The sequence below is a fragment of the Phascolarctos cinereus genome, unplaced genomic scaffold, assembly GCF_003287225.1.
Source record: "Phascolarctos cinereus isolate Bilbo 61053 unplaced genomic scaffold, phaCin_HiC Scaffold_2;HRSCAF=192, whole genome shotgun sequence".
NCBI classification, from domain to species: domain Eukaryota; kingdom Metazoa; phylum Chordata; class Mammalia; order Diprotodontia; family Phascolarctidae; genus Phascolarctos; species Phascolarctos cinereus.
The window spans coordinates 278869801-278890839 of record NW_027555625.1 but is presented as its reverse complement, the minus strand read 5'-3'; the positions used below and the strand labels follow the sequence as shown (position 1 = coordinate 278890839).

Here is a 21039-nt window from a genome sequence, read left to right as displayed (position 1 = left end):
GATCTCTTCCACTCTTACCTTTATTGAGTTCTGAACATTCATTCTTGAAGCTAATGAAAAAAAATCTATAATACTCGGAGAACAGTAGGATGATTTTCCCCCTCACACACAAAAGCTATTTTAAGAAGCAATCATATTATCATAAGTTGTTTACTTGGAAAGATAACTCTGTCAAATACACCATTCACCCTTCAGTGCTGTTACAGGATAGGGCTTTGTATACTATCACATATACACGTAAAGGAAAATGTAAATATGGACTCATATTGGTAGCTTTAATTCATTTCCATGTGATAACCTTCATTACCTGCTTTTGTTCTTCACCCAGGCTGTCCCACATTGATGCTACTATTTTTGAGACCTCTCCAAAGGTTGCATTGGGGTTTTGACCTTTAATTGCAGCTTGGGTGTCTCTGAAGAATAGGGCATATGCTGACACTGGTTTCTGTGGCTCATTGGGATCTTTCTTTTTCTTTTTCTTTGGAGTTTTGGGCTTCTTGCCAGAATCTGGAGCAGCTCTTTTCTCTCCAATGGCCTACAAAACATTAAAAAAAAAAATTATTGCTTAAAATATATCCACACGGGTTGCAGCAAGATTTAGGCCTACAGTTGTCCTTTTAAGGTTCCGTTAAATCATCAACAGATGAGCCACCATGAACAAAAGGGAAAATATGTTTATCTACAACTGCTAAACTGCTATCTAAAAATGTCAAGTAACACTTTTAAATGAGATTCAAATTTGTAATACATATACTCAAGAGCCAGCATAACAAAATGTATCCAATGTCCTATATGGTGTTATGCACATACTATACAACATATGAATGCATAGTCTGTTTGCTAATGTTAGGCTTTAGCAGCAAAAGTTTAATGATCTTTAAAATACTGACAATCTTTCAATATTTTAAACAACTCATCATTAGTATATATGAACAGTTTAGAAATGCAATTGTTGAGGCTGATTTCATGAGAATGTCAATTTGCCAATAGGTCTCTCTAAATCTAAGTGGATATTAGCTACAATGACTAAAACTTTCACAATGACTTAAAGGTCAGCTTTTATTTCTAGAAAAATGTTAACTTTTTAAGAATATAGAAAGTAATGTGAAAATGTCAACAGTACTTTAAGTACAGCAAAAAAGAGAATTGATACTCTCTCTAAAATTAAAAACCTATAAAAAAGTAATAGTTGACACTTAAATTTTTTAAAAATGCTAAAGATACTTATTATGTGATAAGTGAGCCCTAGAATATGAATTCTGCTATCAAAATTTTCAATAACAGTTCATTTTCTGTACTCATCTTCATTCCCACAGTGTGAATCTTTAAAAATTTCAAAGGCACTTAATTAAAGCATTACAAACACCTTAAATTAATATAACATCCCTTGCCAAATCCACATACTTCACATACCTCAAAGCCTTTTGCATATGATTTCATTTCATTTATTCACATAATGTCGCTGTCAGAAGGGGGGGGTAGCTTTTTATCACCTGTGTTTTATCCACTAAACTATGCTTCCTCCCCTACTGACTCCATTAGCTGCACTGAAGATCTGTAAAAGCCTGACAGAAACTTTGTAAAAAGCCAAATTTTGGTAAAATAAAAATTAACTCTAGCTGAGGTCAATACTGGATGAGAGATTAAAGATCCTGTCTTAGATCTCCATCACCAGCCATTGAGTTCACTGCATTTCAGATCTTCCCAGAGAACCATTATCTTCTGAATGAAAATCATCTGTAATATTTCCCAATTACTAAAATTCCTAAAGAGACAAAGTAGCATTAACTTTTTTATGAGAGCTCCAATACTGTGATAAGAAACCAGCTAAAGATGCATGCACTCATCATGAAATTATTCCCAGACAAGCCCAATCTTTATATGAGTTGAGCTACAGCTACAATGGCATCCTCATTTTATAACAGCAGCTCCTATGCTGTGTGTATTCCCTTACAATAACTTAACTCTTTTTTTCCTTAAAGATACGAATAAAAAAATTTCTGAAGTCCTTTGTTTCTCCTTACATTGTCCTCTAGTATCCTTAGGGAGGAAAAAGCTTCTCAAAAATGAGGAGATGGTCTTCAGTTCTGAGTAATGAATTTGAACTTGCAAAGGATGATGATAAACTTGGGGAAACTAGGTACAAAACCCAGATTCTCATTGAGAGAAGAATCTATTTTTCCTAGGAGTAAATTTGATACAGTATCTAGTATCAGGGCTAACAATAACCTAACCAACATCACTGCTCAAAAAAGGGAGTCTCCCAATCCAAGCTATTGGAAACATGGCTCAGATATGACAATAATATTTGATTGTTTAAAAATTAAACAGATGAATGTTGATAATCTTTGGTAATTTATATATGTGATAACTCTGAGGACTTTGGGACCAGAGGACATCCCTGAAAGACTTCCCCTTTTCAGATATGGAACTCCAGACCTGCAACCTTGCTGACCTGATTGGTGAATGCCACATGCAATTCACTCTATCTATATGGCTCCAGTCATGCTTCACCTCATGCCCCAGCAATTTTCTCTTAAGCTCCTCTGCTAGCCACTATATGTACCCTCTACCACCCACCCTCTACTCCCTAAAACACACATTCTGATTTCCAGCTCTGGAACCATATTCAAATTAATACTACCATTGCTACTAGAAAAGGCATGTCCATCTACTCCTTTAAGGTTCTATTCACTATCTATATGACTTTTCAAAACAAAATATCCCCACCATTTCTCTGCATGTGCTATCTCCCCCATTAGAATGGCACTCCTTGAGAGCAGGGATCGGGGGCAGCTAGATGGCGCAGTGGATAGAACATCAGCCCTGGAGTCAGGAGGACCTGAGTTCAAATCTGGTTTTAGAAACTTGACACTTACTAGCTGTGTGACCCTGGGCAAGTCCCTTAATTCCATTACCTATGCAAGAAAAGAAAAGAAAAGAAAAGAAAAGAAAAGAAAAGAAAAGAAAAAAGAAAAAGAGAACAGGGGTTGTTTCTGCTTTTGTATTTAAATCCCCAGGGTTTAACACAGTGCTTGGTATACAACAAGTACTTAATAAGTGTTTTTTTTTCTTTTTACTCATTTATTCATTCAATCTGTCATTCAACAAGCTAGATCCCAAATAAGAGGTGTTTGACCTCAGTTGTGGAGCACTACAGCTAATGTCAAATTTGCTTGCTGTGTTGGTTGGTTTTGCTTACTTGTTTATTTCCTCCTTTAAATTTGTTGTTGTTGTTTTGCAGTTGTTTTAAGCCATCAGGCTTAAATGATAGGAGTAGAAGGAAGGAGGGTTAGGTTGGGAAATGCAAGTGATATAAAAAATATGAGGTACCCATTTTTAAGAGGAAAATGTTATTTATGTCCATATAGTGCTACAGAACAAATACAAGGTGTCCCAAAGCTTACTGCACTGTTAAGCTTTAATAGCTTAAAACTAAGCTGAACTTCATTAAGACTTTTGGGACATCTTCTATAAGTGATATTCACAAAATAAGAACAAAGGTATAAAAATGCTTACTAAGTGATAAATAGCCAATAAAGAACACATCATTTTCAAATGCATTGTTTAGTCTTTCAAATGCTCATATTGGTAAAAAAAAAAATAGATTCAGACACTCCTAGAACTGAAAGGAACTTTAAAGGTTGTCTGCTGTTGTTCAGTATTTTTCAGTTGTATCCAGCTCTTTGTGACCCCATTTGGGTTTTTCTTGGCAAAGACAATGGAATGGTTTACTATTTCCTTTTCCAGCTCATTTTACAAATGAAACTGAGGCAAACAAGGTTAAGTGACTTGCCCAGGGTCACACAGCTAGTAAGTGCCTAAGGCTGGATTTGAACTCATGAAGATGAATCTCTTTGACTTCAGATCTGGCACTCTATCCACTGTGCCACCTAGCTGCCCTTAAATGTTATCTAAAACAAGTCTTTCATTTCATATCTGGGAAAACTAAGGCCCAGAGGCATCAAAATCTCATAACTAGTTAATGCCAGTGCCAAGAATAAAACCAGGGTTTCCTGATTCCCAATCCAGGGATGTTTTTCCTCCAAACTAAAAAAAAAAATAGCAACTGCAAATTCATATACCTTTCTAAATCCACTGATCCCTTATTGGTGTTAACCTCTCTACAATAGACAATACACAGTTCCACAGGGTAACATCAAGAATGGAATTCATAAAGATGCTCGTGGAATACTTTCACATTTTCTATGAAGACCATGTACAGATTATCAGTAATGCAGATTGAATACTGTCCAGTTAAATGATAGATCAGTAACCATGATGATAATGCTGAACTTACTCTGTTTGACTCATCTGCATCTTCTTCATTGACAGAGCTTGATGGGGAAGGAGTTGCAGATTTGCTTGCAGGAGGTGAAGGAGATGTGTGAGGCATAGTGGCACCCCCTAAATTTAATCCCAGCTGGGCACTGAGCTGAGATTGGTTAATGGTTGTGAGCTGGGCAGCAGGCATAATTCCAGAACGAGCAGCATCCGTCATATGGACAATAGACCTCATGATTAAGGAGTGATCCTGGCGATATGGAGACACTTGTGTGTGACCATGATCCTATAAGGAAGGAGCAAATAAAAGCAGATTGATTTTCTGCAAATATCAAACTATTCCCTATGTTAGGAGCTTTCTCAATTTTGAGCTCTTGAACAAGTTTTACCTGTTCCAATATGTTTTTAAACCTATTTTAAATTACCACAGACTTGAAATAAAGAATTTGCAGAAACAAAAGGACAAAGAAGCCAGATCTCATTTATTTCATTAAGGAACTATCTACATTGCTTATGGGAGCAAGTCCTTTTATTTTCCCCCCAAAAAGGGAAAGAACCAGAACAAACGAATTTCTGCCCTGTTTCCTCAGGGACTAGGAGGTTTTCGCAAAAAAAAAAAAAATTGACATCTGTAGAGAAATAGTTCAGAACAATGGAAAATTTAAAATGCTTGCCTTGATATGAGGTGATCCTCAGTGCAACCCCGCATTATGTTCAAGGCCCTCATTAGTAGAGGCCAGACCAGGCAAAGCCATAGCTCACAAAAGTATCAATTCATTGGAAGACATACTTCAAAAGCCTTGACAGGATGAAGGGAATGCCACTGTCAACTTGACATGAGGATCCTGGGGTGCTTCTTCCCCCAGGGATGGACAGCCTTGGAGGTCCTGGTAGGTTCTCTTGTACATGCCACACACTAGGACCTTACTCCTACTTTGATCCTGGGTTACGGTTATCCCCAGAGTTGTAAATTCATGCAATGTCTTATCATGGGATTGAAGAATTAGAGCTGGAAAGGATCTTAGAAACCAACTAGTCTAACCCCCTCATTTTGCACAGGAAGAGACTGAGGCCTATGTAGGTTAAGAGATTTACCTGAGGTCATGCAAATGGTTAATAACGGAGGCAAAATTTAAAACCAGGTCTTCAACAAAAAGCCCAGCTCTGATGCTGCTTCTTCATACTACCCAAGGGGGATAACAGACAGGCTGTGGTCAACCAAGTAGAGGCCACCCTCGATAATTTGGAGCTTTAGAAGTGTCCAGCAACCACTTAGGCTTCTGCTTCTCCAATCTTTCCCACTCTTTGTACATATCCACCTGAGACTGATTCATTATTCAGCTGTACCACTCCGAACCATTATTATGGCTTCATTATGCTACTCATAAACACTCTAGCAGGCACCTTGCTAGTATTCTGCCCTTATTGGCAAGCTCCTAATTCTTCAGCATGCCTATCACGTCAATAATAACTTTTAGGACCAATTTGGTCTCTAATTTATTGAGACTATTAAAAGAGGGCTGTTCAAGGAAATATATAAAACCAGGCTCAAAACAGGATCATAAGCACATATTAAGAACCACTGCAGTCCCATTGGATCTCATCCTACACAGTAAGTTCTAGCATTTATACTCATTGCAAAACATCAAACTATCCACATAAATATTATGTAGCTGGCTAATTATCTTCTTTCCAATAATATTGCCAAGTACACAATGGGTTTAATACCTATTAAACTGTTGATAAGTCATTTCCAGCTTTACTTCTTGCCTATATATGACATTTGACATCATTACTATAATCCTTATCAGACTAGATTTTAATGTGAGACATATTAATATCAATCTCAAGTAAAAGCGATAGTAGATAGGACTTAAAGCAAATTTTAACCATGCTAACACAGTAAAAATTACAGTCATTCTTTGTAATAAAATAACAATAATAATAGCTGACATTAATCAAGGCATACAAAAGGCTTCACACGTTATTTTACTGGATTTTCACAACAGCCCTATGAGGTGGGAAAAATTGGTGCACTTGTCATAATAGTTCAGGGGATCATAGATCTAGAGCTGTGAGAGTCCTTAGACACCATGTTGTCCAGTTCCCTCATTTTGCAGAAGAAACTAGGGAGGGGAGGAGAAGTGACCTGCCCACATTCATACAAGTAATCACCATCAGAAGTGCGATTCGAATCTATAGCTTCTGACGCCAGAGCTGGTATACTTTTCATCACCCAGTGAGGACCTGGATATACTCATATATTAGCAAGTATCAAAGGTAAGATTCAAACACTAGTCTCATAACAAAGCATAATAGCATCAGAAGATAAAGCCTTCTGAAAACCATCTGGAGATGAGTAAGTTACCTCAGTTTTCCCTAGGAGAAGGTCCTACGCATAAAAAGTACTTCATTACAAATAGCATCTGAAAATTACTATCCTTGGCTTGCAAGGCAAATGAAGCAGCTGATAAATAAAGAAGGGGGTGTGCGTCACCATTCTCACTAAGTTCACTATTCTCTTAGCTCCATGCATTCTAGTCCCCCTTTCCACATTGTAATATTTTAATTTATTGAAATAAAACAAATTTTCTCCTAAAAGCAAGTATTGTCTCTTCTTATTTTCAAATTTCTTCAAAGTTTAATTGGAATATAAAAGTAATTGTTCAAATTATTCACCATGAGTCCTTAGGTTCTCTAGTTCAATAACCTATGGTGAATTTATACAGAAAAATAACAAATTCTTTGGGTATCACTTTTCCATAGTGGGATTCTCTCTTACCAGAGTTCATCTAATTATGTCATTGCTATAAATTCAAGATCAGAGCAAAAATAGATCAAATTAGAACATCAAGACCCAATTTCCATTACATTATAATTTTCAACCGAGAAAATTTTATTATATAAAATCATACCTATAAAAGTAAATGAGAATTTAAACACCCTTCTCATTCTTAAAAGTTTAGGAAGCAAAATGACTTTAGATATGCGTTGATTTCCCATATGAAAAGGAAAATTCTTCTCATATACTTATTTAAACAATCTGCATAATCTTTCACAATTAATCTCCTTCTGCTAGCCAGACAAGAAGATGAATCAGGTGAACTCTTTCTTTCAATCCAAGTTTCGTAAAAATTAAAGTGTCAATTTTAGGGAAACAATGAATTCTTTTTCTCCAAGGACGTTTGCACGTAGAACATCTTCCTAAGAAGGGAACACAATCTTCTTTATTATTTCATTACTATTTTCAAGAAAAACTAAAATTTTATCTATATCTTTTGTTTTTACATTATTTCATTTCTGAATATACTCCTCCCACCTTCCCTGTAGAGTGAATGATTCTTCCCTTGTAAAAAAGAATTAAAAAAGGGGGGGAGGGGGAAAGCAATGCAGCAAAACTAAGCAATTTAGCCAAGTCTGATTGTACAATGTTTCACACCCATAATCCCACACTTGAAAAAGGGAGAGAGGTACAGCTTCCCATCTCTTTTCTGGGGCCATATTTAGCCATTATGATTATGATACATTTGGTTTAATTTTTTAATTAGTTTTTCTTAACATTCATATGGTTTTAGTAATCTTGTATATTATTTTCCTAGCTCTGTTTACTTCCCTTTTCATCAGTTTCTTTAAGTCTTCCTTTGACTCTTTGAAGTGATCATATTTATGACTAATCTGGAAATTTGTTTTACATAACTATACATGTTCGTATTAGGTTTTGTTTTCCTTGACTTCTGGTATGGGGGAGGGAGGAAGAAGAAGAAGAGAATTTGCAGTTAAAAAAACCTATGTGCTTTAATTCTTTTAAACTAATAATCTTCTTTATTTTTTATGCCATAGCAGTAATATTTGATTCCATTTATGTATCTGGTTTAGCCATTTCCTAAGCAGTGGATATTGCCCTAGAAAAAATATCACTATGATTATTTTGATGTATATGGAATTTTTCTTTCTGTTTTTGATCTGCTTTGTGTATATTGCCTAGCATCAGTGTCTCAGAGTCAAAGAAATGGAATTTTAGAAAACAGTGACTCCTAAACCTAATTAACTACTAAATCAGCAGTAAACATCTATCCATCTTCATATATGTTTCATAAAACAACACAAGCACAAACATCTGCAAAATGATTTAACACCAAGTTATAAAATCTTTTCAAACACTCCTCTGCATCTTATATGGAGACAGATTTCTCAAACATTGTATCTGGAAAAAAACCTAAGCAAAAAGTTGGTAACTGTCTATTTACTATCCTGGTATGGGCAGTTTCTGCTCCTGGAAGGAGGAGTATCAGGCCTTGCCCCACTTAGCATCTTCCTTTTCCTTGGTAAAGCACCCTACCAATAACAATGGTAAAAGTAATAATAACACAGCTCTAACCAGGTCCAAAAAGAGAAGATGGAATACCTACCAAAAAAAACGAATGAATAAATAAAGACAAAGAAACCTGGGGAAGGATAAAGAGATCCTTATGTACTAAGAGGTTTTAGAACAGATAATCATGAAGTTTAGAAGAAATGGAGTCACTAGAGGTGGGGTGGCAATTAAACCTCTTCCACATCCTCAGTCTACACTATTCCAAGACCTGAAAACCAAAATTGGCCTTGATCTTTGCTCTCTGCTCTCCCGAACTCAAGTGACCACAGAAATATCCTGCTCCCGTCACGACACAATTGTTCTTCTGCCCATTAAAATTGGGTGACATCTGTTGAAGTTTGGAGAAACTCAGAGAGGGTAAGGATGGCTGACTGGAGAGAAGTCTAGCTCTACCTAGGGCACTTCCCAAATACACCTTAGAGGTCTATGGGCATTCATCTCGTCCATCATGAGACTAGTCTTTAAAAAGGAAGAAACAATAGCAATTAGAATAGGAAAATGAGAAAGGTAAAGAGTGAAAAGAATCAAGAGCTATGGGTAGACTTATGAAAAGAGGAAAATATAAGCTTGATGTCAAGAAATTTTTCCTAACAATTAAAGCTGCCCATAAACTGTAAGGGATGCCTTGGGAGGCAGTGGTTTCCTTCACATTGGTGGCCTCTAAACAGAGGCTGGATGAACACTTGTCTGATATATTGTACTGGGGATTCTTTTGGGAAATACTTAGATGGACTGAGGTCCTTTCAACACTAAGATTTTGTCATTTTTAAGGAAAGCCTGTAGCATCATTCTTGATGACATTATACATATGCACTAGAAAAACAACAGTGCTGACTCCACCAAACCTTCTAGTCACACCTCAGTATTCCCAGAATGTTCAGTGATAGGTGATCAAAATACTCTGGCTCCAATCCTTCCTTGAGGATGGCATAATAGAATTGATTCCTGCCAGCACCTCCCTAGTTAGCTTGCACTCAATATCTCAATACCGAATGAAACTTAACAAGGAAGACATGAACTGACAAATACTTCTCCCATAATGCATTGACTATTCCTGAAGCCTTCCAGTTTCTAGTTTGAGATGTCTGTGCATCCTGGATGAAGTTGTCCTTCACCACTAGGATGTCACTTGTATTCTCAAGAAATGTTAGTACCTTGAGGCAGCTAGGTGGCACAGTGGATAGAGCACCAGTCCCAGATTCAGAAGGATTTGAGTTCAAATCTGGCCTCAGGCACATAACACTTACTAGCTGGGCAAGTGTGTGACCCTGGGCAAGTCACTTAACCCCATTGCCTAGTCAAAAAAAAAAAGTAATGTTAGTACCCAACAGGAACAATGTTGCTTAATGTTCTCTAGAAAGGTAAGATGAATTTTCCTGACTGTTTTGGGATCTGGGTATAAGCTCATTCTGTGTTTTCCCTTTTATATTGGGAGGAGGTGGGGCAGGGAATGAATAAGGAAGCAAAAAGCAACATCTATTATTATCCATTTCTTTGCAAAAGACCTAACCAATTTCTGTCCCAGATAGATGAGTTATAATACATAAACCAGTGGGCTTTTATTAAGACATGGTTCCCACATGTAACAAAGCTTAGCTAGATGGCTCACCTGAAGGGAGAGCTCAGAGTTTCATAGATCTAGCACTAGAAGGGACCTCAGAGACCATCTGAGTTCAATACCCTCAATTTACAGTTAAGGAAAATGAGATCTGAGGAGGTTATGTTTTGCCAAAAGTCACACAAGTAGTATCACAGGGGTGATTTGAAAATAGGGACTCTGATTCCATAGTCAGTGCTCTTTACATTGTACCAGAGTCACTGGAGGAAGAAGGATATAATGTCAGGGATACAACCAGGTCTCAGTTACCACAGAGCTCAGTCCCGGAATTAGGTTATAGTAGTTAGAGAAAAGGGAATCCCTGGGTTCACCAAGGAGGTTCCCCTTGGACCTAGCACACTCAAGTTCTGTCAACTTCTTTATCTCTCTTTTCTATCAATATATATGTCATTGGAGTCAAAAGAGAAATTTGCCCATCCTTAGGGGTCGTGGATTTTACAGTCATGATCTGCCTCTTGGCCCATGCAGCATTAGCAGCTGGAACAAGATTCTCATCCCTGTTCAAGATGTCTTAGGTTGTAAAGTATCTACACAAGACTACTTAAGGGCACAAAAGTGTGAAGGAAGAGTTTACAGGACATTCCATGGTTGGGTAATGTTGACAGCTTTCTGACACAAGAGAATCTAAGCTCCTTCAGTTTCCAATTCTAACTTTTGAGTGAGGAGACTGGTGCCATACTCCGAACTGACCCACAGATCCAAAAAACACTTAGTCTATTGACTGTATAGCTTGTTTTCCCTTCAGTATGGCCCTCCAATTCCATTATTCTTTGAAGCTATTTAATCTTTATCCAGTTCTATAAAAAAAGAATTAGTTCTTTATGTAATATTTACTGTAATATGCATAGTAAATAAAGAGGCTATGATGTAGAAGCATTTAGAACTTCAATTTCATTGGTTCACATGTCTGTTTATGTTAGAGTACCTTCCCACAAAATCCTTGTGGCTCACTCTTGGGTCAGTCTGATTCAGAATTATACTGCCCATAGCATCTAGAAGTCATTCAAAATCTCTCTAAAAGGGTATCACTTTCTGCATGTTAAAGTGGTCTTTTTGCTTGGCATCCAGTTTTTACTTGCATTAAAGGAAAATATGCTAAAAACAGAAGATAGAGATAAGTGAAACAGATTTTTAAAAGACTTATTAGTTATTACCAGGAAATAATCTTCCTCTGAAAAACTTTCTATATATGTTTTATAGTTACACAAAAGAGATTTTAAAAATCTTTAATCTCAAAAAGCCAGAAAATCAAAACATTATTTACAAATGACTTTAACACTTGTTATTTTGGATGAGCATGATTTTACTGAAACTAAAATTTCTTGACTCATGCTGACCCCCAAATCTAATTTTACATTCAAGCCTATGAATTTTTGACTGTTTCTCTTTTGAATCTGCACAAGCTTATTTTGTTTCACTCTAAATTGGGGCAATTGGTTTCTTAATTTGGAACATTTAAAGGCTACTGAATAAAATGAAAAAAAAAACAACTCAAGGGTTAGTATCTAGGCTTTCCTTCATTTAAACTCTATTACATTATTATATTAGCATGACATTCAGAAAACCACATGAATTTTACCAGTATGCTTTGTTTCACAGGAAACATCCACTTCTACTTAATATATTCCTTTTTTATCAATAAGGAAACATTCTCAAATCCAATGATGTAAGAGACTCTCTTTTTTCCTACCAGATTATCCTAACTGCTTTTATTAGTTTTCTCTATTATTTTTCACCTCATGAAAACTGATCAATGATTTCACTGTTCTGTGTTATTCAACAACTTAACCACTCCTCTTTTCCTCAATCTTAGATAATGACTTTTTATGATTTTCAGCTATTATTTTAAAAACAGAACTACTGCCAATTAATTCTTTGCTGCTTCCTGATCTTCAGAGATCCTTTCTTCAGAAAGCTGTTTTTGTAATAGCTAACACCTTATGGATTGCAAAGCACTATTTCTGTATCCTCACAACTATCAATCAATCAATCAACATTTATTAAGGGCCTGCTATATGTGCCAGGAATTTTATAAGAACTGGGAATACAAAAAGAGGCAAAAGACAATCCCTGCCCTCAAAGAACTCACAATCTAATGGAGGAGACAACATGCAAACAAATATAGACAGAGCAAATTATATATGGCATAAATAAATTATTAACAGAGGGAAGGCACTAGAATTAAAAGGGGTTGGGGAAGGCTTCCTGTAGAGGGTGAGATTATAGTTGGGAGTCAGAGGAAGACAGGGAGGTCAGTAGTTTGGGAGGATGAGGGAGAACGCTCCAGGCAGGGGGAACAGCCAGAGAAAATAGCTAGACCTGGGATGGAATGCCTTCTTTTTGTAACAGCAAGGAAGCCAGTGTCAGTGGATCAAAAAAAAAAAAATGTGTGTCAGTGAATAAGATGGAAAGTGATTGGAAAGGTAGGAGAGAGCTAGGTTATGAAGGACTTTGAATGTCAAAGTATTTTGCATTTGATCTTCGAGGCAACAGTAAGCCACTGGAATTTATTGAGTAGGAGAGTGACATGATCAGGCTAGCACTGTAGGAAAATCATGTTGGTGAATGGAGGACAGATTGAAGTGGGCAGAGACTTGAGGCAGACAGTCCAATCAGCAGCCAATTTCAATAGTCCAGGCATGAGGTGATAAAGGCTTGAACCAGAGTGATGGCAGTGTCAGAGGAGAGAAGGAGGCATATACGACAGATATTTCAGAGGTGAAATCAATAGGCTTTGGTAACAGTTTGGATATGAGGGGTTAGAGATAATGAGCAATTTAGGAAAATGCCTAGGTTATGAGGCTAAGGGACTGAAAGGATGATGTTGTCCTGGGCAATAAAAATGAAGCGAGAGAGGAGGGAGGATTTAGGGGAAAAGATAATGAGTTCTGTTTTGGATATGTTGAGTTTAAGATACCTATAGGATATACAGTTTGAGATGTCTGAAGGCAGATGGAGATGCAAAATCAGCAAGGTCAGCAGAGATTGGGACAGGAAAGGTAGATTTGAGACTCATAAACATAGAGATAGTAATTATATCCATGGAAGCTGATGAGATCATCAGGTAAAGTAGTATAGAGGGAGAAGGGAAGAGGGCCCAGTATAGAACCAAGAGGGAGAGGTCATGATCTTGGTGAGGATCCAGCAAAAGAAACTGAGAAGGAATAGTCAGATATGTAGGAGGAGAACCAGAAGAGAATGGTGTCCCAAAAAACCACAGACAGAAAAGTCAAGGAGGAGAGGCTGATCAATAATGTCAAAAGCTGCAGAAAAGTCAAGGACAATGAGGATGGAGAAAAGTCCATTGGATTTGGCAACTAAAAGATCATTGGTAACTTTGGAAAGCAGTTTTGGTGAAATTATAATATCAGAAGCCAGATTCTAAGGGGTTAAGAAGAGACTAACAAAAATAACAATAATACTTATAGTACTTTAAGGTTTGTAAAGCAGTTTACAAATATTGTCTTATTTTATCCTCAAAATAACCCTAGGAGGTAAATGTTATTATTATTCCCATTTTACAGTTGAGGAAATTGAGAGATAGAGGTTAAGTGATTTATCTAGCATCATCTAAGTAAGTGTCTGAGACCAGATTTGAATTCATGTCTGCCTGATGTTAGGTTCAGTACTACATCAAGTCAAGTAAATATTATTATTATCCCCGTTTTAGAGAAGAGGAAACTGTGAATGAGAATGCCCAGTAAGTATCTGAGGCAGAATTTAAACTCAGATCTTCCTGACTTCAAGTCCAGAGCTCATACCCACTATACCACCAACTTAGTTTAAATTTCACTCAATGAATTACTGATATCAATACAGATATTTTTAAAGGAGACAAAACCATAACTTTCATTACATTTTCCAAAACATAATCCATAATCTATAAGATTGGAGAGTCATAGTCAAGGAATAAAGTGATGTATTTTGCTTTCCTCAATTTCCCAGTGTCTGAGAGCTCTTTCATTTCCCGCTATATTTTAAAAAATGTCTTCTTCTTCCAATTCTTACTATTACTGTTTCTACTTTCTCTCCCATTAATGCTGTTCTCCTCCCATCTGTTGCTTACTTTCCTTCTCTGCATGCTTTAATATCTACATTTCTGCTCTCCAGCACCTATGGCTTCTAACTGTTGGGTGAGTTCACCAATCAAATATAGCCTTCCTTTTAACTTTCATATCTAGGCAGATATCCTTTAGATATCTCATACTCAATAAAGTAGGTATTCTTTAAATTTTACATTCTCAGTTCTTTTTTATCTAATAAGCTCTCTCAAACTTCTAGCAATTTGAGGGTTTGCTGTATTTCTGATTACTGAATGGTTCCTGTTGACTGCATGCTAGGTAATCAATTGACATGCATTCCATGAGTTATGCTGGAAATGCCTTCCTAATATTAAAACAGACTTAAACGGATGGTTTCATAAAACTGCCTAAAACTATCACTCACAAAGATGAGTATATTCGCTACTAGTCCGTGGCTACCATTATTTTTACAGGGATAAGGACTAGCATAAGGGCTATACCTGTAGTTCCATTGGTGTAGGAAGTTCCTGATGAAGAACTTTAATCAGTACAGGTTGGCAATTCCTCTGCAACTTAAGAGACTTTGGGAGATGCACAGAAGACTGAAAAGTTAAGTGACTTGCCCAGGACCACACAGTCAGTATGTGTCAGGATCAAAAAGTTTCACAAAATCACCTATTTCTTAGTTTATTTCTCCGCAAAGATCAGCTGGGCAGTGAATTTGATTAAACTAAAGTAGACAAAAAAAAAAAAGCCAACTGGACCTTCCTTATTCTGGTTTCCCTTCTCCCACCCCAACATGCACGTATCTAACTACCAAACCAGTTTTTTTTTTAATTTTTAAAATTTAGAATTTAACAAACACCAAACCCAATATTTCCATATACAAACTAGGATAGAAAATGATAATATAGGAAAATACAAATCTATTACATACAGCTTGCTTTTAAAAATATATATACAATTCAAAATAATTTAAATATAACTCAACATAATTTATAAGTTGTCCTTCCTATCTGTTTTCTTCTTAACATCCTGCAGTTTTCTTCTGCACATTTTAAAAAATACTTCACTGACTATCTTTTCTTTATTATCTTCTCTTTTTTGTTTGCTTTCTAGGTTTATTCCTTGTTTCCCTCCCCCTCTAAATCTTCCCCATTCCCTACATAAAGAAAAACAAAATACTGTTGAGGTGTGCTGGAGCCAGCTTGAACTGGTTAGGGAGACTTTGCTATTAAATTTTCAGTGCGAGCATTTAAATCTCAAAAATAGGCAAACTGCAAATCAAAGCTTGATTTCTTGTTCTGTTTATTGTCTAAAGATTTAAGAAAATGTGATTAATGTGAACTAAACTTTAAAGCGTGTTATTTTTAAACATTTACCAGCAGACCCTTGACTAACAAAAATAGAGAAGAAAAACAGATCTACTCATTTGCCACGTCCAAGTACTTGCCATTTGATGCTTTTATAACCATCGCCAACTTGATAGGCTTGAGGCAGAACTTCAGAATTATTTTAATTTCTGTTTCTCTAATTACTAGTGATTTGGAGAACTTTTTCATGTGGTCCATTACTGTTTGGATTTCTTTCTTTGAGAAGTGCTTGACCATTGATCTACTGGAGGATGGCTATCATTCTCACATATTAGAATTGGTCCTTAATCAAAGAATTTTGCTGCAAGTTTTCCCCCAGTTAACTTTCCCTTCTAATTTTAACTGTTCTTATTTTGGTTGTGCACAGCCTTCTCAATTTTGTAGCGAGAAAACTGTCCATTTTACCTTCTATGGTCTTCTCCATGCCCTATCTGGTTATAAAATGTTCCTTTGTCCATAGATGTGAAACAGATTTTTCCTTCATCTCTAATTTGTTTATGATGTAACCTCTTATATCTTCATGATGAATCCATTTGGAGTTTATTATGTAATATGGTGTGAGATCCTGATTGAAACCAAATTTAAAACAAACCATTTTTCAAGTATAACACTTACACTACCTAAGTGACATCAACAGAAATGTGGAAAAATGCTAGCATTGTTGTTTCTCAAAGCTTATAATTTGAACTTAGATCATGAGTGGCCAGGATTACTGGTGGTGAGAGAAACTACACTTTGTCAAAATGGAAACCATTCACTTGCTCCTTCAGACAGACTCAGGAGATGCTAGAACCCTCCAACAGCCAACACCTTTCTCAGCTCCACTGGACAAACAGTGGAAAAAAATACTTAGAAATCATTTACTACTACCAAAAATGTACAGAAGAAAAGAAAAAGTGCAGAAAAGGAAGGCATTAGAATCTTCTAAGTCATCTTTGAACTATACAGTTTTAAGAATATCCCAGGCATATTTTTCCTGTTGAGTAGTTTTTCTCAAGAAGTCACACTAAATCTGATATTATTCAGTCTGATTTTTCAGTCAAACTTTCTTACATAATTTAAATAGCTTGATAGTGCTGCCTAACTCTTTTTCATTTACTTCAATGCTTCTTTGCTTTTTTTTTTAAACTTGTGATTGAGCTATATTTGCTTGGATAATTTGCCATTGTTTTTTAACTGATTGCTTTTAAAATCTGGTGTATAAAGTTTGGGACACAGTGTATTTGGCAACAAATTACATATTACACACATATTTTCATACATGATATAATTCAATTATGTGCAAAGCACTATGCTGGATACAAAGACGAATCAAAAAATAATTCTGGACATCTCAAGGAGCTTATAAATCTACGGAGGTTTTGGGGAGGAATGCAAGAACAAAGAAAATTGGACAACAACTCAAGGCATCAGGAAAGGTTTCCTGCAGGAGATAACACATGAGCTAAGCTTTGAAAGAAACCAGGGATACCATGAGAAGTGGGGGGGCATATTTTAGCCTTTATAAAATCATGGAAGTAAGAAATGGAATACTGGTTTTGGGTAACAGATAACAGGATGGTTAGGCTAAAACAAAAGTGCATGAGAGGAAATAATGTATTCCGAAAAGACTGTAGCAGATTATAAAGGGTTTTAATAACTTTATTGAGATGTTTGCATTTTATCCTAGGAGCAATGAGAAACAACTGAAGATACTTAAGCAGGGGAATAACAATGTGTGCTTCATACTTTGAAATGTTAATTTGACAGCTGTGTAGAGGCTTGGTTAGAGATGGTGATTAAAGCCAGGAGTTCAGCTAAGAGTCTATTGCAACTAGGAGTTGCAATAGTCTAGTTGGGAGGTGAAAGGGTCTAAACTAGAGTGTTATCTATATGATAAGAAAGGAGGAAATGAATGTTAGGAGATGTTGTAAAGGAGAAACAGACAAGATTTGACACCTGCCTTGAAATGGAGCTAGAGAAAGGGAAGAATTAATGATTACTTCAAGGTTGTGAACCTGGGGAAGCTCCTGGAAGGTAATGCCCTTAATAGAAAGAGAGAAATGTAGAGGAAGGACAGTTTTGAGGGGTGATGGGATTTGAAGTCTGTGTAGGATATACTGAATTTGAAATTCTACAGCATATCTGCCCAAAGGTAGTTGGTGATGCATGTCTGGGACTCAGGAGAGATATTAGGGCTATATATGTAGATACAGTAGTCATCTTCACACAAAAGATAACTGAGCCCATGAGAGTTGATGATATTACAATGAAAAGGTATTAGAGGAGATGAGAAGCTGTCCTTTCTTTTTCAGCCATCCCTGTGATGTCTCCTGAAATGGTCATAACCAAACCTTAGAACTCAGGAATCATGAGTAGTTTTAGTCAAGGGGACTAGGGACTCCAAACTTTTAATCTTGTCTCAGACACACTTCACACTCTAATTGTATGTGTTTCAACTACACTGTAGGCTATAAATTATACAATTATTATGGATAATTATAGACAATACAAGATGAGAAAAAGGGGTTTGAAGATAAGGCCTAGTCCTACGATTTCTTTGGCATAGGGAATTCTTTGTTGACTTGACTTGATTTTATGTTCTCCCTTGGGGATTAGCATTCAAGTTGCTGGTTCTGGAGTCTTTACCTTTCTACGATCCATTAGGACATGATTGCTTTAAATCTGAGGATATTAGGTTGGTTGTGCAAATTAGAAAAGGACTCTCATATGACAGTCATAATAGAAGTGTATGACAGAATGCTTATTGAGATTTAGTCAGATAACGTGGAGACTGCTGGTGAGGAGAAAATGTGTAGGTAATGAGATGCAAGAAATTTGTAGTTCCTCTCACTTGAAGAAATATGTATTTATAGAGTATCCATCTTGTGCCCAGCATCCTGTGCTAAGTACTATGGGGCATGAAAAGTTTTAATATGCGATCCCTGCTTATAAATCTGTATGTCAAAGGTTCATAATTTCTGGGGTTTTTTAGCTTCAAAGGTAGTTCAAATTACAGATGGTAGCTTTACCTAAGAAATCTTTTTCTATTCTTTCATTTATATCAGTAAATTTTTATTATCTATAATATGCATTTGCACACAGTGTGGCCATTGGAATTTATTTCACAAATGTTGCATGCCACCGAAATCCATGACTTTAAGGAATTTTAAAATTAATTATAGTCATGTAATTAAATTTTCAGCCAATGAAAAATATATAAAATACTGAATACTAAAAAGTGTTAGTTCCCTTCTCTATCCAGTTTAATTTATGCTCAAAATCTTTAGTATTCTGAGTATCTGCTAAGAGCTTGCTTTTCTTCCTGCATAGTCACCGTAGAAATAGTATGCCTTTATTTTTTTTTTCCTTCTGGAAACTAGAGACCAGAAATTTTTGGTGAAGGCCCTTCATTAAAGGAACTCTACTTTTCTGGAGTTTGGCAGAGATCCTGTCTTCTGACCTTTTAAGGGTATAGTATAGGACCTACCTTGTTTAATTTCTCTCATTTTAAAAAAATACATATTAGCAATCACTTAAAGGTATTTTTATTCAATTACTTGAATATTTTTTTCCTGAACTGATTTTTATAATGAAGATCATTAGGCAAAAATATATTTATTCGATCATTTATTTATACACTAAATTTATGATTCTAGACTTATTAAACAATGACAATGTCTTTGATAATAAATTATAGTATTCTATTAGAACATAGACAATCTAGAAAATGTCACAGATGAAGTTGAACAGGGCTAATTCTCATTATATCTTTTTTTAATCAATATTTCTTAGCAAGTTGAAGTAGGCAATATATAAGAACTAATATGTAAGGACTAATAAATTAAGAGTCATTCAGGAGAATTTTAGAGATGTTAGGACATGAGAAATAATATGGCCCACCCCTATTATTTTACAGATGAGGTGACTGAAGCCTAGAGATGTTAAGTGACTTTCTCTGGGTCACCTAATGGATTAGTATCAGGGCTGAGACTAGAATATAATTTCAGTTACATTCCTTTCTATCAGATCACACCATCACTCACGGGGTGAATATTCCTTGAGTTATAAAAACTGGGAGACTACATGGCATAAGAAGTCATGGAGCCAAGAAAACCTGGGTTCCTGGTCTGCCTTTTACACATACTGGCTGCCTGACTCTAAGCACGGCACTTAACCACACTGATTTAGGCAATTATATGTTGCAGGTGGAAGCACTTTCCTCCTCTTGGAGTTGTCTACCCTAATGAAATCACAGGTCCTTATCAAATCCCTATCCTTAAAAATTAATTACTTGGCATAAATATGTTAAAGCATTATATATGCAAAATGTAAGCCAGTAGTTTAACATTCAACTTAAGAGTTCAGATAACCTGGCAGGAATAGTAAAATTCCATGTTTTTCATAAAACAGTAAGTATTTAAGTGACTATTATATTTGAGATATAAAATAAGCCACCATTCTGTAGCTTGTTTTAATCTTATATGCCACATGTTATTTTACTCTTATATACCACAAAGTATACACAAATGCAAAATCAGTTGAATTAGAACACACCATTGTTGGCCACAAAGTAAATCACACACATACCAGTTTTCTGGAAAGTCACCTCTCCTGATGAAAATAAACTCTTTTCTTAACAATGAAAAGATACATAATGAAAATTTGGCCCTTTTCTTGTCTAGCAGCCACTTCTAAAATCATGCTCACATGTAATTTTAAATCACTATTGTGTCAATTCATGCTTTACCTTATTAAAACTATGTCCCAAATGATTATCTTTTATACATCCCACTGTTGAAGCCATTCTACAACCTTGATGCTAGTATTAAAGTACTTTCTTAATGTTTAACTTTCAATATTACCCCTTTCTGAATTTCACTCTTTTTACATTGTTAGAAACTCATAAGGTAGAATATAAATGGAATCAACAAGTTGGATATCACTACACCTACTACTAAAAGGACATTCGTTCTTTCATACAGTCACTTCTAGCATGACACAAGAGATCAATCAGTGGGCAACTGCTTTTGCAAACAATTTCAGAGTTCATTTTTCTCTACAGAGTATTTTCCCTACTGGATTTATCTAAAATCTAGTTCTATTACATTCATGTTTAGTCTCTAATCAATTTGAAGGCTGGAACTGGTTTCAGAAAAAAAAAAGTTTTTCCCAACATTAAAGCACAGATTTTTTTTCAAAAGTGGTTTAACTATCAGCTTAGGTCTATGTGGCTAATAAACAATTCAAACCATCAGACATCAATGAAGCATCTGTCAAGTACATAGCCTAGTGCTAGACACCTGGAATACAAAGACAAAAATAAAACAAGCTTGTCCTCAAGGAGCTTGCATTCTAAATGGGAGATACAATATGTACAGAGATAAT

At 35.9% G+C, this 21039-nt stretch overlaps 1 protein-coding gene across 2 annotated transcripts in view; it reads right to left on the bottom strand.

The window, feature by feature from the left end:
- Window positions 1-21039, bottom strand: part of TOX3 (TOX high mobility group box family member 3) — a 121589-nt gene that overhangs the window by 9778 nt on the left and 90772 nt on the right. For both annotated transcript variants that reach the window (XM_020985171.2, XM_020985172.2), the window contains exons 4-5: window positions 4301-4570; window positions 308-535 (exon numbers count right to left, since the gene is read on the bottom strand). In XM_020985171.2, the coding sequence (XP_020840830.1) occupies window positions 308-535; window positions 4301-4570 (498 nt within the window). The remainder of the gene's footprint in view (window positions 1-307; window positions 536-4300; window positions 4571-21039) is intronic.